This window comes from Miniopterus schreibersii (genome assembly GCF_964146895.1).
Source record: "Miniopterus schreibersii genome assembly, chromosome: 13".
NCBI classification, from domain to species: Eukaryota; Metazoa; Chordata; class Mammalia; order Chiroptera; family Miniopteridae; genus Miniopterus; species Miniopterus schreibersii.
This window is the reverse complement of record NC_138113.1, coordinates 3,194,354-3,218,943: the sequence shown is the minus strand read 5'-3', so window position 1 is coordinate 3,218,943 and position 24,590 is coordinate 3,194,354. Positions and strand designations below refer to the sequence as shown.

Below are 24,590 nucleotides of genomic sequence, written 5' to 3'. Positions count from 1 at the left end.
GTTCCAGGGGTTGCCGTTCACCTTTTTCATAAAGTTAATATTAATAATTTTTGTGTTTTAAAAATCAACAGGTTCGTCATAAAGCGTCACAGAAGGTTTATGCTATGAAGCTTCTTAGTAAGTTTGAAATGATTAAAAGATCAGATTCTGCTTTTTTCTGGGAAGAAAGAGATATTATGGCCTTTGCCAACAGTCCCTGGGTGGTTCAGGTAAGCATACTAACTTTTATAAGTTTATTTCCCTCTTTTATAAGTGCTTTTCATTCCTAATTATTGATTTTGTGTGCCAGATATCCTATATTTCCTTTACATAGTGACAAGGCAGTTATTTTTAATAAGATCTGATTCAATACACTTGTTTAATGTTCCTAAATAGTATGTCATGTAGACATGACGTTTAATACATTTGTGTATGGAAGCAAGCATTACTTGCAACCTTTTCTTTTTTAATTCCTTTATAAAGAATTGTGTTGGATTGGTTAAAAGTATGCCATTATTTCCTGCCTACTCTTTCTTGTGATTTATGTAATAAAGATAATAATAAACTTCATGCAATAAGGATTTTGAAAATTCTACAGTCCTTTATATATTACCTATAATTTAAGAGAGTCTTGGAGTTCCTAATTCAGCCTCATATTTGACTCTTAAATAAAGAATTGATGGTTCTGTTTTATCTTCTTTTCAATTATATCCTTCACTAGCTTTGTTTCTCTAAAGAGTTCTTTATACTAATATCTAATTTTACAAACATTTTGAACAATTGTCATGAGTAAGATTAGGTATATACCAATGTATGTTCAGAATGCTTAAATGACTGGGAGTTTGATACCTTGCTTGTGGATGGCAATTTGGAGGTAGAAAAAAAATTGCCACATTAATGACTATAATTTATGATATTGAGCTTCAATCCCCACCCTCCTCCTACTTTATTTTTTTATTGTAGTCAGTGAATAGAAATTCTGATAATGTGCTAAAACTAAAATTTCTATAGCAAATTGTATCAAGGTAATTTACCTGAGTTAAGGAATAATTGTAATAAATTGTTCATTCCATTTTTAGCTTTAAATTACTTACATAGTAGCAGAATCATTGACATTTCTAGTTTATTATTTTGTAAATTGGTGTCTTTGATCTTTAATTCTGCTAAATGGACCTTTATAAAGTGTTCATTGATATTGTGTGCTCATGGCTATTGGGATGTCAGTGCTCCCAGACATTCTCAGTGGGTTGAGTTTGCGTGTGCGCGCGCGCGCACACACACACACACACACAGCTGTATTTTTTTCTATGTCCACTACAGATATTGAAAACCATAAGTTCACATTGATACTTCTTAGTCTAACTCCATAAGGTTTATTTTAGTTTTATTCCTGTCTGTATTTGTGGGAAATGAGGCCTCCATTATCTATTTCAGTTGCTGATCAATCCACCTGCGTGTAGCCTGCATAACCAGTCTCTGTCTTTGCTGCCCCCGGCTCCTCCCTCTGTGAACCCCCCTCTTTTCTCTACTTGGGCTCTGATTCTTCCTTCCTGGATGTCTCTCCCCTCCTCATCCCTTTGGGCTCTGCTATCCCAGGCCAGACTTCCCTCTGTCTCGATTCCTCATCACCCTGCTTGGGCCTTAGCACCCCACGGCAGCCATCCTCATGCATGAACATTCTTCCTTACACTGTAGAGCTCTGAGACCCTATGTGCTGCTTGCCTTTTGACTCCTTTAATAGCATGTTTTGATGGCTAGAAATTTGTAACTCTTATGTAGTACAATTTAATCAAACTTTTATGATTATAATGCCTTTTGGTGCATTTAAGAATTTTTTTACTACCTTGTTAATATCCTACCTTAAACTTGATGAAGATCCATTATGTTATAATCCATTTGACTTTTTATTTTTTTGCCTACGATCAGACCAGAATTGATTTTTTAAAATAGGGTTTCATTTAAGGATTACATGTTTTGTTTCCATGTGGATATCTAGTTGTCCCAACATAACATATTGAAAAAACTTTCCTTCCCCACTGGTATAGCTTGCCTCCTTTTGCTGTAATACAGTTGACCATGTATGCATAGGTCTATATTGGGGGTTTCTCTTCCATTTAGTCATTTTATTTGTCTGTTCTTGCCACCACGTACCATAGTGTTTTAATTAGTTTTGATTAACTTGCTTGATATCAATTGAGCTTTTTAGATCTATGGGTTTATCGATTTCATCAAATTTGGAAAAATTTTCGCCATTATTTCTTCAAGTATTTTTTCTTTCTCAGCTCCTGTCTCTTAATAATTCTCAGCCTCTTTCTCAGACTTGAGTTACACATATATAATCTGCTTGGTGTTGTCTTGTGAGTAACTGATATTCTTTCTGTTTGTTTTTTTATTTTTTCCCAGTCTTCTGTTGTTCTGGTGTGCCTCATTTTGTATAATTTTTATGCTATGTCTTTAGATTTACTGATCTTTTCTTCTACAGTGTCCATTCTAACTTTAATCCCATCCTACCTGGCTTTTTTTATTCAGCAAAATTGTTTTGAGCTTTATCCATGATGCAATATATCAATAGTTTATTCCTTCTTATTGCTGAATAGTATTCCATTACATGGATGTAGGGTAATTTGTTTATCCATTCATCTGTACATGGACATTTGGGTTATTTCCAGCTTTTGTCTCCTGTGCATTATTTAGTTATTTAACGATCACCTTGTATAATTCAGTGATCTTCAGTTGTGCACCCATACTAAAATCTTATTTTAGAATATTTTTACTATCCTCAAGTGGTAACTTGTACCCATAGTCGTCCTCCATTTTCTCTCCAGCCCCAGGCAACCACTAATGTGCTTTCTGTCTCTATAGATTTGCCTTTTCTGGACATTTCAGATAAATGGAATCATACAATAGTATCTTTTGGATCTGGTCTCTTTCCCTTAGTATACTGTTTTGAAGTTCATGCATATTGTAGCATGTACTGCACTTCATTTCTTTTTAGTGCTGAATAATATTCCATTGTGTGGTGTGTTATAATAAAGAATATATTCTCCTTGTCCCCAGTTCCTAGCAGAGCTTTTAAAAGTGCTTGGATTTCCAGAGTGATAGGAGTGTCTTTGTTATGCTAATGAGGCAACTCCTGGATAGCTTTGAGATGAGAACTGATCACCCAGGGAGAACAGACCTGAAGACTGGGTTTAATTCCATGGCCAATGATTTGTTTAATGATGCCTATGTAATGAGACCCTAAATAAAATTCTGCACATCCACACTCAGTGGAGCTTCCTGATTGGTTAACATATTGATTTGCAGAGTGTGATGCACCCTGATTCTACAAGGAAAAGGCACAGAAGCTGTGTGCTCTTTCCCAGACTTCACCCTATGTGTATCCTTTAAAGTAAAACTGTGATCAGCCCTAGCTGGTTTGGCTCGGTGGTTAGAACATCGGCCCTTGGACTGAAGGGTCCTGGGTTCAGTTCTGGCCAAGGGCATGAACCTCAGTTGTAGGTTCAATACCCCGCCCTGGGGGTCGCATACGGGAGGCAGCCAATCAGTGTGTCTCTCTCACATCGATGTCTCTCTCTCTCACTCCCACCCCCCTGAAAAGCAATGGAAAAAATACCATTGAGTGAGAATTTAAAAAATAACAATATTAAAACTGTCATCATAAGTATAGTGCTTTCTTGAGTCCTGTGAGTCATCCTGGTGAATTGTTGTACTTTAGGGGGTCATGAAACTCCTGAATTTTTAGTAATTTAGTCAGAAATGTAGGTGGCTTGGGGACTCCGGAAGTGTGACTTAATGACTGAAGTGAGGGGAGTCTTGTAGAAGACTAAGCTTTTAACTTGTGGGATCAGATGCTAACTCTAGGTGTTTAGCATCAGAATTGTATTGCAGTATACCTAGTTGGGTAGAAACACAGTATAAGCACAATACTTTTTTTTGTCCACCTGTTGGTTGATAGACATTTGAATTGCTTCCACTTTGGGCTATTATAAATAGTGAATATTTGCATACAAGTCTTTTATTTCATTTCTCTAGACAGCATAAAAACTTTACAAGATGAGGTATATCGGGGGAAAAAATACTGGGAAAAGAAAAAAGACGGGAAAAAAACAGAGTATCAGTTACCCGTAGGACAACACTAAGCAGATTATATATGTAACTCTAGTCTGAGAAAGGGGCAGGAGGGTTGTGTGACAGGAGCTGAGACAGAAAAAATACTTGAAGAAATAATGGCGAAAATTTTTCCAGATTTGATGAAATCGATAAACCTATAGATCTAAAAAGCTCAATCGATATCAAGCAAGTTAAACAGAACTAATTAAAACACTACAGTACTTGGTGGCAAGAACAGACAAATAAAATAACTAAATGGAATAGAAAACCCCAATATAGACTCACATGTATATGGGCAATTTTGTTTCTTGAATTGCTTTGTCTGTATGTCATGATTTTGGTTTTTCAGAAATGTTAATTTGTTGGTTTTGCGCTCTTTTACTCCATGGAAACCTTTTTTGTTTGCAATTGCTTGCTTCTGGGACGGGTGGGACATGTTTTGGGGTGGAATGTGGATAGCTTTCCTTCTGAATTTGTGATTTCTCTGTCGTCTCTCCCTGGGGGTCCGTAGCAGCCTAGCTTGTTGTCTTATTTCTCTGGTCCCAATGCCACTGTTTGTGTGGATGCCTGTCACACTGCCACTTGCTGCTCATTATGAGCAGGAGGGTGGGGACGGGGAGAGAGGAGGAGGGCAGTCTTCCGGGGCTGCCCCCTGCCTGCTCTTCCAGTGGTGGGGCCTGTCCCTTTTCTCGTGGCCATCGAGTCTGGGATCTTTCAGGTTTTCTGAGCTGCTCCCACCTCCTCAGCTCCCTTCTTTGTGAGCTTTTTAGTTTGTCCTCTTTTGTCTTGTTCTCTTTTCTTTTACAATATTTCCATTTAAATAGACCCTTGTATTCTCCAGGGGGAATGTGATTTGTTTACACACATGTTGTTGGTCAAGTGTGAGGACGGTACCCAGACCGAAGTTTTGTCTGATAACTGTTTTTCCCTTAAAGATGTCCAGATTTCATAAAGTTCAAGTTAGTTTTGGACATAAAATAATTTGTCTTATTTCAATAGTAATAGCAGTTTTGGGGTTTTGTTCCGTTTATGGTTTTGGTTTTCTTTCTTTTTTTAAAATTTTTTCTTTTCATTTTATTTTTCAGCTCTTTTGTGCTTTTCAAGATGATAAGTATCTGTACATGGTAATGGAGTACATGCCTGGTGGAGACCTTGTAAACCTTATGAGTAACTATGATGTACCTGAAAAATGGGCCAAATTTTATACTGCTGAAGTTGTTCTTGCCCTGGATGCCATACACTCCATGGGCTTAATTCACAGAGATGTGAAGCCTGACAACATGCTTTTGGATAAACATGGACATCTAAAATTAGCAGATTTTGGCACATGTATGAAGATGGATGAAGTAAGTAATAAGCAAGTAAAAAATGCTGCTGGTTTTTGAGAAACAAAAATAAAAGAAACACTTCTAATCCAGACTTTATAGTTTTAAACAAAGATAAATTTAGTTTTGCTTACTGTACATGACTCAAACAAGATAATAAAATATCCAGATTTTAATGCATTTCATAATGCATTTTTCCTCTCTCCTCCCAAAGCCTTGTAAGCAATGAAGTTCCATTGGTAGCAGTTTATATCACTTACATGAATAATTGAATTAATTGCATTTATGTGAGTATGTTTTTAGACACATCTTTGTTTCTTTATCTCTGCTATTTACCCAGACAGGCATGGTGCATTGTGATACAGCAGTTGGAACACCTGATTATATATCACCCGAGGTTCTAAAATCACAAGGGGGCGATGGCTACTATGGGCGAGAATGCGATTGGTGGTCTGTGGGTGTTTTCCTTTTTGAGATGCTGGTGGGTAAGTAAATATTTAATGTTCTTTTTTTAAAACCCATCTAATGACACTTTAGTTCTAGTTCAAGAATTTGGGAATATTAATTAAATGTGTCCTAGGGGAGAAATAGAATTTATGAAAACTTTGAATTAGTGTCTGATGTGTTAATTGGGGAATTAAAACCAAACCTCATACTGTAAAATTGAGTAGAATATGAAAGCAATTGAAAGTATACTGCTATGAAATATTCCTCCAGTAGACCTTGTTGTATTAAGAAAATACTACAAGAAGCAAGTTTACAGCTATAATGGGCCTCCATTCTAAGATTTTTTAATTTAATAGTATTTGTAAATATCTTAAATATAAAGCTATTCATATTTGTTCCAATAATAATAGAGGACTGAAAGTACTTTTTAGTTTGTTTAATTATGTTAGTAATTTTTGTTACTGTATTTCTTGTATTTATTCCTTGTTTATATATTTGGTTTGAATTTCTAGTAAAATACATCATATAGTTATTGACCATTTGACTATCAATATAAATATATTTTATATTTCAGTCTCAGGAAGCTCAGTCAAATTTAATAATTTCTTTTACTTTCATCAAATCAAAATTTAAAAGGCTTAAGTGTTTTAAAATTTTTCTTTACATCATAGATTTCATTCTTAAGTTTTCCCATTCCTAAGTACTAGGGACATATAAATATCTCTGGCTAAGGAAGTCAGTGACTGAGTCATCTGGCTTGGGGAGAGAGATGTAGCCAAATCCACTTTCTGGGGCAACTGTAATAAGGCTAATAATGTTATATGAAATGACTTTAAAGTTGAGAATATATTTTTTGAAAATGGGGAATTTATTTTATAGATGATTGCCCTAAAAGAAATTGGTAGTAGAAAAATCTAGAAAATGTATATGATAGCTGAGTATAGTTATTGCTTAAAAAAAAATCAGAACATTTTGCTAAATCCCAAATTTAAATAATAATTAGGCAGGGAACTTTTTTGTAACGTATGTTGCCTTCTCTCTCTCTACCTCTCTCTCTCTTTCTCCCTCTCTCTCTCTCTTTTAAATCCTCGCTCAAAGAAATGCTTTTATTGATTTTAGAGAGGAAGGGAGAAGGGGAGAGAGAAACATTGATGTGTGAAAGTGCAAAGTCAATCTGTTGCCTCCTGCACATGCCCTGACTGGGATTGAACCTGAAACCTGGGTATGTGCCCTGACCTGGAATAGAACCCGAGACCTTTAGTGTATGGGACGCCACTCCAACCAACTGAGCCACACCAGCCAGGGCTAAATCGCCTTCTCTTGATGACCATCCTGGTCATGAGCATTGGCCTTGCTATGCTTAGTGTTGTGTCATAGTATGACCTGCTTTGTTTAGACCTTTGTCTTTGTAGTGAGTCTCTCTGTATTCACCATGTTTCCAGGCAGCTGTCCATTCTCCCCACCTCTAGCCCCATCTGATGATGCACTGGGTGTGTCTTGTAATCTTTTGAAAGTAGAATACATTCTATTATTTGCCTAGACTCCTAAGGACTTAGAAAATAACATACTTTGTAAGAAGTGACATGGGTCATTTGAAGAGATTTAAACTTCTGCTACTGTTTTCAACTCTGAAAGCTGAATTTAATGGGTTTGAATGGCACTGATTTGCAGTATTCTGAGCTTGCCCTGATGCTTGCTCAGGTTGGTTGGCACTGGAGTCAATTTAAAAGACTCTATTGCAATTAAAAATGGCACTAGAAGAATCTCGAATTCAAAGCTTACCTCCACTCCCCTTTGAAAACAAATAAAAACTACGTACCTGAATACCCCTTTTGAAGTTTTGGCTTGGCTGCTTTGTGAGTCTGTTTTGTACTAAGGTGACTTGTAGTTAAGGCATACTAGCAGGACCTTTAGGCCTGTGGCTTTACATGCGTACTGGCCAAAATGATGCCTTCAACTTTTCTGTCTTTACACTTGTTTGACTGCCTCTTTATCACAGTCATTAGTCAGCGGAACACTGCATTGGGAGACCATTTCTGCCATTTCATCTCTAGATATGTGTCATCTTAGGCAAATCGTCATCTTTCTGGGCACGGCTTCCTCATATAGAAACTAATAGGGCTGATCTACCTCTTAGAGCTGCACTGTCCAGGCTGTCATGATGAAAATGGTTTGTAGCTGTGCGTCCACTATGGTAGGCACTGGCCACATTGAGCACTTGAAATGCAGTTGGTGTACTAGGGAACTGAATTTTTCATTTTGTTTAATTGTAATTAATTTAACTTTAAATTGCCACATGTGATTAGTGGCTACTGTATTGTATAACAGAGCTCTAGAGAGTAATCTCCAAAGGCTGATCCATGATCCAACTCAAGCATTAGAGGACTCTGACATCACTTAGTGATCTTTTTCTTTATTCAGTAAATTGTTTCCTTTCCCATTATTTAAAACCCCCCACAAAATTCTAGAGTTAGCATTGACTTTATTTTGCTCATAAGGGTTGATGATGGTTCATGGGTATGGTTAAAATTTAAATCTATTCTTGGTGTGTGCCTGATTGTTTTGACTGAGACTTCTGGCCCATAACCATTCTTTCATGCATGTGACAAATTTAAACTTAACCTGTTTAAACATTAGATGAAAAGTGTTTAATTTGCATTCTCTATTACAGTCAATGTCTTCTTTCTTGTAATTTTAGGGGATACTCCATTTTATGCAGATTCACTTGTAGGAACATATAGCAAAATTATGGATCATAAGAACTCACTATGTTTCCCTGAAGATGCAGAAATCTCTAAACATGCGAAGAATCTCATCTGTGCCTTCCTAACAGATAGGTAATAATGCATTGAATGTCTTTATAGAGATGACACCTTTACCTTTTAAACTTGTAGAAAAGAAAGCATACCTAATTCTTATTTACATATGAAATCAATCTCTCTCCTTATCTAAATTGCACTTAATCCTGGATTAGCTTTTTTTTTTTTTTTTAATACTTCTAAGCCTGGTTTTGGGTTACCCTCGTCATTTTGTGTATGCAGCCCAATTGTAATTTAACTCTAACCTTAACCCTCATGTCTAAGAAGAAAGAACTTTGTAAAATAATGCATTTGAGAGAAATAAAACTTGTATTCATGTTTTCTCCTCTAAGGTGGCTTAAGCCACACTACCCTTGATTGTACAGTTTTTTAGAGAAGAGCATTTTGTGCAGAGAAATACTCAACAGGTTAAAATCTTAAAAACTAAGTTTGTGTTTGACTTGGGAGTGCCTCCTTTCCAACCTGTTTTTATTTGCATTTGAATATGAGCAAGTCTGTCCTGGAAATTCTATATTTCTTAAAACAAAATAGATGAACAATGTTTTGAAAACCTGCCTCAAAAAGAGAAGCTAGAAAGCTATTCAGAGTTTCTTCCTCGGCCTCTCCATTCAGTTCTTTTCTGGTTTCCCATTTATATTTGTGACAGGAGTCATCCTATCAAAGGATCAACACATACAAGAGGGTACTTGCTCCCCCATCCAAACCTTACTTACTAGGTTTATTTTCTTAGGGGAATTATTTTACTATTTTTGGAAATAATTTTATTCACCCATAAAATGATGGGATCAGAATAGATTAAAGTAAGAGCATTTATAGCTCTAAAATGTTGATTTCTTAGCACACCTTATGTTTGTTAGCTAGTTGCTGTTAAAAGTACCGTAGTGACCATCCTCCTGCATCATCTTTCATACTTTTTGTAGGATAAAATCTTAAAGGCAGAATTCTGGGAATTGTAGTGATGTTGCAAAATTGACCTAGAGAAGTCCCATCAGGGGATATTTTTTAACAATAATTGTTTTCCTCATTCTCATCGAACTGAATATTAGGAATTTGTTTTTCTATCTGAAGTAAGAAAAGTTATTTTTATTGTTCCTGATTAAGAGGTTAATCATTTTTATATGTTTACCAGTCATTTGTAGAATAAAACTTTAAGCCTCGTTAATTATATGACTAATGTACAATCCATACTGATAAATTCAAAACAAATCCTGTATCATGTTTTGATTTGATGGGATGACCATAATTTGTACTGAAAGATCAAATATAAAATTAGGATGTAGCATATGTTACTGAAAAGAGTACCATTCATGAAAGATTTGCCTTAGCAATTTTTTGGGAGGGAGGTTTCAGTAAAGAGTGATTGTAGGTGAAGAAAAGATATTTTGAAAAGAATGTAATGCCATTAGTGTGGCTAGGAGCACTTCCCTCTAATGTTCACAGGTTTTTCTCTTAAACATTGCTCCAGGGCATATAAAAAACATGCTTTTTATTTTCATACAGTCTTTATCAAAGACTCAAAGGATCAAAGAATGAAATTATTAGTTAACATTTTTTGTATTCAGAATAATTTTAATATAAATATAGAGATATGATTTATCAGAGTAAATATGGATAGCTTCAAGTACAATATATGATTTCTTTTTAAGAAGGGGAGAGGTTTTAAAATAACAATTTTATTAGAAAGGTTTTGATAATTGTTCTGGGCCAGAAGTCGGATCCTCATCTGTTTTACGTCCTAAAGTTGGTCATTCATTTTTGGCACACGCAGGTGAATTTTTCATTTGGAAGTCTCGTGTATTTGTATTTTTGTTTGGCACAAACTACAGGTTGAAACATATTTCACTTTCCATGGCATTTACTATATACACTGTAGTCTTTTGAATTTATCTTTAGAGGTTATATACTATAAAATTGAGATTGCTTTTTGTTTGAGAAACATTCATGCTGAAGCTTTTAAAAAGATATCTCAAACTCACTTGTGATCCTTATGTTTATTGTCAAGATAAAGAGTTAATATTTTTGTCTTTTCATAACTTTATTTTTATATAATCTTTAACTGCATTGCTTAGGGAGGTACGACTTGGGAGAAATGGGGTAGAAGAAATCAAACAACATCCTTTCTTTAAGAATGATCAATGGAATTGGGATAACATAAGAGAGAGTAAGTCAATATATTTAAATATTTCCATTCCATCACATTTTAAATTGATTTCTCTTTTGAATTAATAAGCATGTTTCATATACTTAATGCTAGCTAATTTTAAAATTTAGAGTTTTTATTTCAAATTTGTCCAGTGGTAATATTTATAACTATGTTAATATTACCTCAGTATTTTAGCAAACTAAGCATCCGATAAATATGTATTTATTAGCAATATTTCCCAATACTTTTATAACAAACATTATAGGTTTCTTTATTTGTCGACTTAAATTTTATGGATCTCAGTAATTTGCAGAATGGGGAAATACAAACTTTTAATTTGAAGAATAAGAAATATTTCTATTTAAAGAATGTAGAAAACTGAAAAAAATGTATGTGCAGATTATTGCTGCTTGTAATTTTAATACCTAGAGTAATATCATACTGCTTTTTTTGTTTAATTGATTTATCTATATTTGCAACTGATTTAATGTAGTAATAATGTTCTTATAAAATTTTAATTCTTTGAAATGATAAAATAGAAAATGTATTTCTAAAATTTTTATAGTAAATCATAAAATGTTATAATTAATATATAGTACATTAATATCAATATAATATATTGTTAATATAAAACAAAATAAGGGTGGTTTATTTAGTTTTTGATTATGAATGAAATAATTTCTTTCTTTTAATAGCGGCGGCTCCAGTAGTACCTGAACTCAGCAGTGACATAGACAGCAGCAATTTTGATGACATTGAAGATGATAAAGGAGATGTAGAAACCTTCCCAATTCCTAAAGCTTTTGTGGGAAATCAGCTGCCCTTTATAGGATTTACCTACTACAGAGAAAATTTGTATGTGATTTGTTACATTTTTATTATTTCAGAGTCTAGCTATAAAGAGTTGTCTTGCTTTGGGACTGAATTATATTTTTTTAAAAGCATTAATTTGTTTTAAACTTAGAGTTTTTCCAAAAGGACTATCAAAAGAGTTATTTTTCATTTAATTTCATTATTTTATTTTTGAATGCTATATGACCTTCATTTACAAATGAATGCAAGGCAATGCTCTGTATTATTTTGGGTTATAGATAAGACCAAATACCTGCTTTTGAAGGAGTTTGTCAACTAATGAGGGGATATGAGAAGATTATATACTCATAATGAAGGGCAGAATGTGATATTTGCCTTAAGTAAGGTACCCAGAAAAATCTAAGATAAGGTTTGGAAGAAAAATAAAAGTCATGTTTCTTTGGGTTGAGGGTAGGGAGAAGTTAGGGAAGACCTCAGGGCAGAGGTAGCATTTTAGCCAAATTTAAAGATAAGAAAGGGGCTTTTGAGTGGCCGAGATGTGGGGAGGTGAGTAGTGGAAGCAAAAGTTTGGAATGTAAGTTTACATTGAGAGCAGAGTAGTGTAATGCAGTGGGGCTCAAACATAGGGTATATATTACTGACTTATAACCATTTGGAGGACTTGATAAGACTAGTTTTCTTGCCCAAATCCTTTCATCTAGCACAGAGCCTGGCACAGGTCATTCAATAAATATTGGTCGAATGAAGTGAGTTTTGGGGGTAAGATTAGAAAATAGATTGAAGTTGGAGGTTAGGGGAAGAATAATGCCACAGATGATCGTTGTGTGCTGTACTAAGGAACTTTTGAATTTACAGGCAGTGAGGAGCCACTGAAAAGTGTTAACCCTTTGCGGTCGTATTAAATTTGGACATGGGTGACGTACTGGTCGGAATTAAGAGCTTTCAGAGAAATTTTGAACTGATATATGAATGAATAGAGTTAAGATTCGTACGGTTCTTTGCTGTGGTGGCTGAGAGCAGACATACGACCGGAACGGTAAAAAAAACTTTGGTGGCTGAGAGTAGACAAACGACCGCAAAGGGTTTTAAATAATTGAGTGAAGCATTAAAGACATTGGAGAAACTTTTTGGTACTTCCATGTGTAATAATGGGGGTGGCAAACCATTATGATTTACCCAGGCCTGAGTGGTTTCCTAGGATGTGGCATTAGACTTTCATCCTAAAACTGGGACAAATCCCAGAGAAACCAGGAATTGGTCACCCGGGTACCAGCAGTGTTCTCAAAACTATCGTAATGCTGACTAAAATGAGGATGTCAGTGTCAGGAGATACCCACAAATGTTTATAGGCAGGTGAGGAAGGATCCAGTTAAGAGAGAATTTGACAATTAAATAGAAGTGATCACTTATGTGTTAAGACCTGGAGATCAAGAGATGCTATCTTTGAAAAGGAGAAGAGAAGTCTCTTTCTAGAAAATGTCTAGAAAAGAAGAATAAAATAATTACAGGAACTCGATGAAGAGGGAGAAAGTATAGTTTCATTTAGTCACTCCAGTCTCAACAGTGTTAAATGACAGTATCTGGTAAGAGTAAGAGGCAAGAAAAGTTTTGCATTTTAAATTATTGAAAACAGTATAAGCGTCTAAAGGAGAATATGTTGCTTCATTTATAATTTAAAATAAGTTGAAACTCCCGGCAGGACGTGGCTTAGCGGTTGAGCATTGACCTAGGATCTAGGAGATTGTGATTCAATTCCTGTCGGGGCACATGCCCGGGTTGTGGGCTCCATCCCCAGTAGGGGGTGTGCAGGAGGCAACTGATCAATAACTCATAATTGAGGTTTCTGTCTCTCTCTCTTTCCGTCTCCCTTCCTCTCTCTGAAATCAATAAAGATATATTTAAAAAAAATAAAATAAAAAATAATAAAATAAAAATAAGTTGAAGTTAAAAAAAAAGAAATCTTTGTGATTGGAATTTAATTCTAAGAAGTTGGTATTAGAAAATGGATTAAAATGACATGTAAAATAACTTATTCTCCTGCCTTTCCTTCTAGGTTATTAAGTGACTTTCCATCTTGTAGAGAAAATGATTCAGTACAATCAAGAAAAAATGAAGTGTGTATAAATTTTTACTATTCTATTTTAATCATATGTCCAAGTATTTTAGTAATGTCCATGTATTTTTAAAAGTTTATTTGATGCTACTTTTTGAGTCATTAAATGGCATTCTCTGTTGCGATACAGTTCAGCATAACATTGAAATAATTTATTTCTTTGACAAGTATCATTATGTAAGATACAATGGCTACTAAAACGATGGTGTTGGGCTTAGTTTTGGTAGCAAAAGTGACAGAGTAGGTTTATGAACAGCTATAATACCAGTTAGAAAATTTTATAATCTTAGTCCTATGGAAGTATAGATAATAAATTGAAAGTGTACAGAAATAGTGGAGAGATTCAAATTTTGAGTATTTAGCAATGAATTTATCTAAAGGACAATTTTATCAAACTTTTACAGTATTTGGTTGGATAATTTTGGTATGATTTGTGTTTTAGGAATTTTATGAAATAAAACAAGCATTTTAATGTTTTCTGTGTTTTTTCTTTGTTTGTTTTAAATAGGAAAGTCAAGAGGTATGTTGATGTCATATATCTTGAAAAACTGAGACAGACCCATCACTCTAGCAGTGTTTGATATAGCCTTATGCCACTTAGCATTTGGAGCTACATTTCCCAAGACAGAAGTTTCCAACCTTTTTTTCTACCAAGTATCCCTTTTATTATTGCTCCTATGGATCTGTTATTTAACATATGTAGTATGTATTTTTGTTTTTATTTATCAAGGACAGATATGATTAGCAGCAAGAACTTCTGATTAGCATGTGATAACTATTGTGATCAAGTTACATTAATGCAGTAGTAGTTAAATTTGACTACTTCATTGACCTATATATTCTTACTAGGAGAAAAATATATAGTTTTGCTTAAGGTATATGAAATATTTAAGAAACGGTGGATAACCTGATCACTAGGAAGAATTAGTGGAAAGAATATTGGCCTTGGAATCTAACAGACTTAGGTTGACTTTTTTTTTTTTTTTTTTTTTTTTTTGGTACTCCCACTTATTAGCTGTGCTATCTTGACCCAGTTATTCATCTTCTTTGGATCTTAGTTTATTGAGTAGATATATTACCAACTTTTTAGGGTTTTTGTTAGGATTAATAAGACCACATTTGTCAAGTGCCTGCCACTGTCCCTAAGGCAAAAAGAACTCAAAAAGTTAAGTCTTTTTGAAGGTGGTAATGCTCCAAAAATGGATTGTTTAATACTTTCTGTAATTTTAGTTTGTTTAAAGACTGACAGATATGGCTTAGAAAGATTTAAAGAATTGACAAGATGACTTGTAATTTATTAGCTGTCATTTATTCAAAAGAGTTATTGATGACAACTCTTTACAGTACTGTGTAGAAAGATATAAAGAAGAGCTTATATTCTTATTTTTAGGAACACAAGTATATATTTGAGCATGTTCAATCAAATGTTCCGAATATTTGTTTTGGATATAGACCTTTTATAAGCACAAATGCTAACAGTATTTTTAAATCTATGGGAGAACGGTGGAGGCTATCCTTTATTCATAATTAATGAGAAACTTAATTTCTCATTAAGAATTCTGCCAAGATTAGAGCCTCTCATTCCTATGTTTACCTAGTGTGATCGTACATACATGTGTACTGTCCTTGACAGAAAGCAAGAGATGGAGAATTTTTCCCTGTCAATAAAAGTCACATTGGAAGGTATAAATACTATACCATTATAGAGGAGATTATATTAAGTTAAAAGAAAATAGAAGATTATAATTGTTTTCTTTAAGTCTCTCATCTTTTAAGTGTGACTGTAATTTTATAATTAGTTTTTTTCTTTTCTGACAGATTCAGAAAAAACTGTACACATTAGAAGAACACCTTAGCACTGAGATACAAGCCAAAGAGGAAATAGAGCAGAAGTGCAAGTATGTTTTGTAGATAATTAAACAGTATATTATAAAATTTAAATTTAAACATATTACTAAAAATGTAATTATATGATTATTTTTAAATTTATGGTAAATGCTTTTATTGTAAATTAGGAGTTATTTTACTTACTGTTTCTTTTGAAATTCTTTAGATCTGCTAATACTCGCCTAGAGAAAGTATCAAAGGAACTAGAAGAAGAGGTAAAGTTGCTCTGCACTTTTTTTTAACATTTTTGTTCATAAAAAGTTTTGATGCCTGACTTATCTACAGTGTTTTCTTAGGACCATATTAATACATATCTTGATCTATAATAAAACGTACCTTGTAGCATAGATGGACAGGACTAAAGTTATAGGATAATCATGATTAATAGGCTTCATTTTTGTTATGTTTTTGCAAAACTTTAGTTAATTTAGTATGTGTAGATATTTCAAGTAAAAAATTCCTTTTGTATTAATAACGTGGCTTAAAAACAAAAAGTGACCATTGTTTCTTTTTATAAATGCTTATTCATAACATTTTTGACCCATGCTTTTAATCTCATAAAGATGGTTCACTGGTGACAGAAAGTTTGACTTTCATTACTAAACAAAACACAGTATTAAGAGTAGTGTACTATTTTTAAAATATGGAAAACATTATTGTAGTTTCAATGATACAGCAGTTAAAGCTTTTATTTAGGTTTTCTTATCTGCCTGAAATAAATAGTTTTTTGTTTTTATTATGATTTTCATACATACTTTTTTCTAATAATAACGTAAAGCTTCATTTCAGATTACCTTAAGGAAAAATGCGGAATCAGCATTAAGACAATTAGAAAGAGAGAAGGCACTTCTTCAGCACAAAAATGCAGAATATCAGAGGAAAGCTGATCACGAAGCAGACAAGAAACGAAATTTGGAAAATGATGGTTTGTGGTGTAGAATATTAATTACTTACCAAGAAAAAATTAAGTATGTGTGTGTTGTGTTGAAGCTTGCTACTGAAATGCTTTTTGTTATAGTTAACAGTTTAAAAGATCAACTTGAAGATTTGAAAAAAAGAAACCAGAGCTCTCAAATATCCACTGAGAAAGTGAATCAGCTCCAGAAACAAGTAAGTTGATCTCAGTTTGTAATCAGGATATTGAATTTTATTTATGATTGCCTATATTAACAGTTTTAATTGGCATGTTACAAAAGGATTTTACCTCTAATTTTAAAGGGAAATCATAAAGTATTTTTAGATTTTTGTTTGTTTTAAATACTTTGTAATAGGGTAAGAAATTGAGGTGTTTTCATTATATACACCTGTGTTTGTTTGTTTGTTGTTGTTTGATTTTGAATGGAATAACAGCTGGATGAAACCAGTGCTTTGCTGCGAACAGAGTCTGATACTTCAGCCCGGTTAAGAAAAAGCCAGGCAGAAAGTTCAAAACAGATTCAGCAGTTGGAATCTAACAACAGAGATCTACAAGATAAAAATTGCCTGTTGGAGACTGCCAAGTTAAAACTCGAAAAGGAATTTATCAATCTTCAGTCGATTCTAGAATCTGAAAGGAGGGACCGAACCCATGGATCCGAGATAATTAATGATTTACAAGGTATATTGCACTTGAATTCATCTTAATGATGCATGTTTTGGAAATAACTTTAGATGATGCCTAATGTGCTGGGGTAGCACGTTACAGAATGTGTAAAGTTGGGGTGTTAGAAGTACATTATTAATATGAAATTTTGTGAGCAAAAAATTTACTTTCAAATAGTTTGAGGTATTTTAAGTATCAAGCTACCTCCCAAGGTGGTAAATTGGGTTCCAGTTGCATTAACTGTACAACAGGATCTCAACTGTATCTAAAATTATAAAACTTCTCATAAATAACAGCTTCAAAGTATGAGGTGACATCCAAATTTTTTATTCTTAACATATATACACACACACACACACACACACACACACACTTTGTGGGTTTATTGTTTTCTAAAATGTTGCAATTTTAGGTAGAATATCTGGCCTAGAAGAAGATGTAAAGAATGGCAAAATCTTACTAGCAAAAGTAGAGATGGAGAAGAGACAACTACAGGAGAGATTCACTGATTTGGAAAAGGTAAAATATGTTAAGCTTTATATTTGTGTAAGAAAACTACTATAGAGTTTCAAATTGGAAAGCTTATTCTATAATAAGAGAAACCATTTACTTCTGCATACTTATGGACTCTTTTATATTTAGACTTGGTTGTGTAGACTAGGGCTATGTATTTCTTTTTTTCCTTTTAATCCTCACCTGAGGACATGTTTCCATTAATTTTAGAGAAGAAGGGGGAGAGAGAGAGAGAAACATACTCGACTGGGGATGGGACCTGCAACCTTTTGGTATGGGACACTTGAACCAACTGAGCCACACCAGCCAGGGCAGGATATATATTTCTTAAGGCTTGTCATAGCTCTACATAAGCAGCCTTTAGTATGTTAGATGCTTATGTAGGGAGGGGTGAGGAGTGTGTATGATGAAGGTGCTTCTCTCTCGGGGTCCAAGGAAAACTCAGATTTTCACTCATAACATGTCTTAAAAATTACATAAAGTTATGACTTTTGGCATCCAGAAGTTTTTCTTTAAAAACACTGTATGATTTCTAGGCTCTTTGCAGTTAATATTTTATTTCACTTATTCATTCATTTATGTGTTTAGTGTGTCATCTGTGGTAGAAATATCAGGATGCATTCCTTGCCTTTAACAACCTCACAATCTAATGGGTAATTTCTAAAGTAATAATAATTCACAGAGATAATTATAAGGCAGTGTGGTAAATCGAATGGTAGAGGTATGGACAAGGCATAGAGTAGTAGGTGCACAGGATGAATCCCTAATCTGACGGCAGGATTGATTGACAGGGTAAAGGCACGTTCTGAGTTGGGGAGGACAGCATGAGCAAGGCACAGAGGGTGGAAAATAAAAAAGGTCTAGTCTGTTTAAGTGTAAACTGTTCAATATTTCTGGAGTATAGAGCAGGGGCAACAAATTCCAGTGTTTTAAGGGAAAGACAGTAAATATTTTAGGCTTTGAAGACCTTAGCATCTCTGTTGCAACTACTCATTTCTGCTGCAGTACGTAAAGGAATGGGCGTGACTGTGTTCCAATGAAATTTTACAAAAATAGCAGGCCAGTATAGTCCTCCTGTAAGAGTGAGAATTCAGTGACCAGAGTGAGGACACAGAGCTAACCATGAGCTAGATCATGCAAGATTTTGAATACTTTGTTAGGAAACAGTTTCTTTAAGTAATGGACTGGCCACTGAGGATCTTTAACTTGGTAGATCACTGTGTACCATGAGGAGAATAGATTTGAGGAGGGTAAGATGAATGGTCAGGAGACAAAAATCAGGCTCTTTCAGTATTCAGATAATAGAGACTTAACTAATGCAGTGGTTAAAAGGGTGGAAAGTAGGGATGAATCTGAGAAATATTTAGAGGAGGAATGTTTGGCAGCAATTAGTAATTGGTTAGATGTGGCACGTGAGTAGTAAGTACTGAAGGGATGAGTTCAGGTTCCCAGTTTGTGATGGGATACATAGTGGCGCCATTAATAAAGAGTAAAGGAAAAATAGCTGTTTTAGAGGAAACAGTGGTAAGTCCATTTTTGTCCTGTGAGGAGCCTGTGAGACAGCCAAATTAGAATATCACAAGCGACACAACAGATGAGAGCAGGATGGGGAGAACCAAGTGAATTCAGTGTCAGGTAGTTCAAGGAAATAGTTTCAAGAGCAACAGCGAGTTCAAAAGAGGTAAAGACTAAAAAGTGCCATTTGAATTTGATATTGAGAATATCATTGATCACTTGAGAGCAAATGATCTCAATACAGATCTCAGATTAGTAGAGTGTAGGTGTGGGAGATGGGTACTGTGGAAAGAAAACTGGTAGAGTGCATAGATTACTTATACAAGAAGTTTGAATGAATAGAAGAGGGAAAGTATTGGACCTTCTTAGAAAGTCTATTAAAAAAAACCTTCGTAAGCTTTTGAAATTGTCAGCAGTCTTTTTTGTTGATAGCTGCCCTTTGAATCTTTAATAGGAGAAGAACAACCTGGAGATAGATATGACATACCAGCTGAAAGTTATACAGCAGAGCTTAGAACAAGAAGAAGCCGAGCACAAGACTACAAAAGCACGGCTGGCAGATAAAAATAAGATCTACGAATCCATTGAAGAAGCCAAATCAGAAGCCATGAAAGGTACGCACTCTTATAAGAGGGTTTCCAGTAGCTTTTAGTAAGCATTGACTCTGCAGTCAGTTCTTTGGTTTTGAAAATATTCGTTTATACTTTATTGCTAAATACTGGAGGGGAAGCACTATTGGGGAAGCTTTACATGTATACACCCTGCCCCCGTGGCAACAATCATTTCTAAAACAGGATGGCCCAGACAAAAGTATGCAACCACATTTTTAGACCAGAGCAAAATTAATGATTTCGTGGTATCGATAGTTACAGGCAGGCATACAGAATGTGAAATTCTAGGTGTATCTACTCAGATTTGGGAGAGGTGCTCTTTTTTTAAATACTTAGTTTAACATTTCATCAGCTTAATGGTTCCTGCCACTTTCTTCAAGATAAAGATTTTAAAATAATAGGTGACTTAACTAGAATAGAAGCTCACTAAATATTTTGAGCTCTGGCATGATGAAGATACTAATTAGATTTGGTCAAAAACATGCAATACTAATGAGTGTAGGGTAAGATAACAAAGTTAACTTTTTCACAAACCAGCCTGTGTCTTGGAATTCTCTTAGGCTAATTACTTGTTTTCCAAACTGACTTTATAATTATGATGGATTTGAAATTCCAAAGGAAATCAGTATTCTTGTGAAGGATTCGTAAAACTCGTAACAGAAAAGGTGCCAACAGTTTTCACATTCGTAGAGTACACGTGTAACCATCACCCATACAAGGTATAGAATCTGCTTCTCCATCACCTCAGCAAATCCACTTACGCCTCTTTCTGGTTTTTGTGCCCACAGTAGGGTGATTGGTTTTTAAAAATGAGTATATTCGTTCATAGGTTATTCTTTGAACTGAAGAAAATAAATAAACTCAGCATAATAACTGCCATTTTTTTCAAACTCCTTTTTACAACACTAACATAAGATGCATGATGACTTTGGTGTTTTACAGGAGTACACAAAACTTAAATGTTGTAGATGATACTCAAATCTGGGTCTAAAGCCTTTGATATTTTCACTGTAGATCATTGTCTCCGTTGATTAAGAATATGACTTAACCATCAATGACTTACTAGTTATGTTAACTTATCTAGTTACTTAACTTTTTGTGCTTTGTTTCCGATAAAGGGACAATTAAAGTATTAGGTTGTTGTGAAAACCATGCTAGCTATTAATAGCATGTGAAGAATAGTTTCATTTTTCCATACTTTTGAAGACAGTTCATTAAAAACTAAATATTCATAGGTTTAATTTTTACTTAACTCTGTAGTAAATGACAGTTAAGTATTGAGCATTAGGTATGAAGGAGCAGAGGAGCCTAGTTGGATTTGAACAGATTTTCTAATCGGAATATTAAAAGGTAACTCTTTAACTATAGTAACTTGACATTCAATAGGGAATCCCTTGATTAGACATAAACTTTGCGTGCTTTATACTTTGAGATTGAAAAAGGCTTTTAAAAGCCTTTTCTGATTAATAATAAACAAAAGCTATTGCAAATGATTTAGAAAATATAGAAAGTATAAAGAAGTAAGGATTAATCACAGCCCTAATAATCGGGGTGACATTTGTGTATTTTCTCAATTTTTTATAGTTCTGCTTTTTTCTTTTAAAAATATTATGAACATTTCTTAGGTCATTAGAAATTCTTTTTTAATAGTGAGCATTTATCAAGTGTTTGCTATACGCCAGGCAGCATTGAAGTGCTACACATATATTAACTCAAAATCTGTATAATGTCCCTCTAAGAGTAGGTACTGTTATCTCCATTTTAGAGATGAGGGAACTGAGCCTCAGAAAGGTTAATTAACTTGACCCGTCAAATAATTACGAAGTGTTGGAGCCAGGGTTTAAACTTTGGAAGTTTGGTCCCAGAGGCCTGTCCTCTAGAATTTTTATTAGCACTACGTCATGTATTTAATATACTTCTTTTGTTTGTAAATTCAAAATTATATTCATTTTTGTTCCTTTAGAAATGGAAAAAAAGCTCTTGGAGGAAAGGACTTTAAAACAGAAAGTGGAGAACCAATTGCTGGAAGCTGAGAAAAAATGCTCTATATTAGACTGTGACCTCAAACAGTCACAGCAGAAAATAAATGAACTCCTTAAGCAGAAAGATGTGCTAAATGAAGATGTAAGTATGTTTGCTAATAAACTACTTAATGAATTAATAGTAAACTAGGTTTATTTATAAAGGTACAATGATGGTTTCATAATTAAAAATTTTTTAAATATAAAATAATATTTTACCAATTTTTAATTTGGATAATATACTAAATGAATCATAATTTTTAAAACTTTAAAGTTATTTTTACTGTAAAGGCCATATTTCATTTTTAAAATATAACATCAAAAATACAAAAAGTATTTTACTGTGAAATGAATTCACTGCCTGAGGACAAAAATCTGTTTTGCATCATCATATATGCTGCCAACTTCATTGATTTAAAAAAATCAAAATAATTTACTTACATATCAAGTACACAATTTATTTTTTAGGTTAGAAACTTGACATTAAAAATAGAGCAGGAAACTCAAAAGCGCTGCCTCACACAAAATGACTTGAAGATGCAAACACAGCAAGTTAACACACTAAAAATGTCAGAAAAGCAGTTAAAACAAGAGAATAATCATCTCATGGAAATGAAAATGAACTTGGAAAAACAGAATGGTGAACTTCGAAAGTAAGTTAATCGTTTTGACAAAGTTTTGCTAATATGCACAACTATCCACATGTAAATTACCGTAATTTTGGTTATCTGGGGATTTTTTTTTGACCATTTTATTTTCTTGACCATATTGTCTCTTTTTTCTGTACGAGTAATGTATTGAATGCTGCTGTTCTTCAAGAAGATTGTATTTGCTTCCCCAACAGTTTTTTACTACTGCCACCTTAGTCTGATACAATGATAGAAAGAGTGGTGGTATTGGACGGAAGAAAATGTCTGGGATTTTGACCCCATGCTCTTAAGATTCCTCTCGGGACTGTTCCTCAAGCTTAGTCCATGCATGTTTTGTTTGTCCTTTAGTGCCTGGGACTTGGAAATGTTTCACTGTTAAGCAAATACCATATACATTTTTAAATCACCTTTTAAGGATATACTTCAGTGCCCTAACCAATTTGGTTAGAGCATTGGCCTGCGGAATGAGAGGTCTTGGGTTCGATTCTGGCCAAAGGCAAGTACCTAGGTTGCAGGCTCGATCCCCGGCCTGTTGGAGTGTGTGCAGGCGGCAGCCAAATCGATGTGCCTCTCTCACATTGGTGTTTCTCTCCCTCTCTCTCTCTTCCACTCTCTCTGAAAAGCAATGGAAAAAATATCCTCCAGTGAGGATTAAAAAATATATATTATTTTATTTAATTAGAAAATAGAAAACATACTAAGATATGTTTTTGAAAAGCTGTAACTTTTGTGTTTATTAATAAGCCTAGAATTAACTTATTTCAACCTAACCTCTTAAATGGGGTATTAGGTTTGCTTTTAATTTTATTTTTTATTTCTTTATTGAAGATTAACATACGTACAGAAAAGGTATGCAAATGATAAGTGTTAGAGCTCACTGGGTTTTTACAAAGTGTATAAATCTGTGCAGTTACCGTCACATTTAGATATAAAACCCTGAACTCCTTACCTCTTCTCAGGCCTTCTTCCCTCATATAAGTCATTTCTTCACTCATATAAGATAACCAATTTGGGGCTGCTCTTTTCATTCTAAAACTTGGCTGGCATAAGTGGCTGATTACAGTGCATGTATGAAAATATGTAATTTAGTGTTACTGGTTTAATAGAGCACTATTTGGTCTCAGGATCCCTTTATACTCTCAAGAATTATCAAAGGCCAAAGAATGTTTGTTTATATGATTTATATCTAATGATATTTTTTGTCTTAGAAATTAAAACAGAATTTTAAGACATAAAAGTACACATTTCATTAGCTCTTGGAGGGATAACATCATGATATGCCTTTAGCCTCAAGAAAAGTCCATATACACTAGCGAGAGAATGAGAGTTTTAAAAAACACACAATAATGCTTATTTAGTGTTTTGAAAATGATATGATCTCGTGGATTGTCTAAAAGTGTCTTGGGGACTCCTAGGGGTTCCCCAGACCACATTTTAAGAATCGCTGGTTTAATATGTGTATAACTTATCTAAACATTTGACTCAATGTTACCACAGAGAACGTCAAGACGCGGATGGGCAAATGAAAGAGCTCCAAGATCAGCTTGAAGCAGAACAGTATTTCTCCGTAAGTTCCAGACACATCAATTTGAAAATAGTTGTATTTGTAGAATTAAAAAAATTTTTGCTGCAGAGCCAGGAGAATGATTCTTGTCTTTAGAATAGTTCCTATTATCATTGTTAGAAAAATAGTTCTAAGCACACACCCATACCTTACAAAGTTGATTAAAAGTATTGCTTTTAGAGGAAGACTGTTTTCGTAATGAAAGAAATAAAATTGTCATTTTAACATTTGTACTTTTTTGAGCTCAGTTTTCAAATAGGAAATAGTAACCATCACCTCTGCTTCATTGATTTAAACCAACAAAATTATCTTGTCTAAATTAGTAATTTTTGGTCTCTTTATTCCTACCAACCTGTGTCATTTCATGAGAAATTTCAGTATGATATTCAGTTGAAAATCACGCTTCTAAATTATTAGCTGAACTTTATTAATTGGTTGACTAATAAGCGTATTAATTTGCTCAGGGGCTCACCATTACTCAGTGTTATGAATATA

General features: G+C 34.1%; 1 protein-coding gene across 1 annotated transcript in view; it reads left to right on the top strand.

Annotated features, from left to right (window-relative positions):
• Positions 1 to 24,590, top strand: part of ROCK2 (Rho associated coiled-coil containing protein kinase 2) — an 80,527-nt gene that overhangs the window by 37,451 nt on the left and 18,486 nt on the right. The window contains exons 4-21 of the mRNA XM_081156513.1: positions 72 to 209; positions 5,178 to 5,438; positions 5,758 to 5,902; positions 8,563 to 8,701; positions 10,753 to 10,844; positions 11,522 to 11,681; positions 13,693 to 13,753; positions 14,261 to 14,272; positions 15,571 to 15,650; positions 15,806 to 15,854; positions 16,429 to 16,564; positions 16,658 to 16,749; positions 16,990 to 17,236; positions 17,634 to 17,740; positions 19,704 to 19,863; positions 21,824 to 21,984; positions 22,350 to 22,534; positions 24,029 to 24,098. Coding sequence (XP_081012639.1) covers positions 72 to 209; positions 5,178 to 5,438; positions 5,758 to 5,902; positions 8,563 to 8,701; positions 10,753 to 10,844; positions 11,522 to 11,681; positions 13,693 to 13,753; positions 14,261 to 14,272; positions 15,571 to 15,650; positions 15,806 to 15,854; positions 16,429 to 16,564; positions 16,658 to 16,749; positions 16,990 to 17,236; positions 17,634 to 17,740; positions 19,704 to 19,863; positions 21,824 to 21,984; positions 22,350 to 22,534; positions 24,029 to 24,098 — 2,295 coding nt within the window. The remainder of the gene's footprint in view (positions 1 to 71; positions 210 to 5,177; positions 5,439 to 5,757; positions 5,903 to 8,562; positions 8,702 to 10,752; positions 10,845 to 11,521; positions 11,682 to 13,692; positions 13,754 to 14,260; positions 14,273 to 15,570; positions 15,651 to 15,805; positions 15,855 to 16,428; positions 16,565 to 16,657; positions 16,750 to 16,989; positions 17,237 to 17,633; positions 17,741 to 19,703; positions 19,864 to 21,823; positions 21,985 to 22,349; positions 22,535 to 24,028; positions 24,099 to 24,590) is intronic.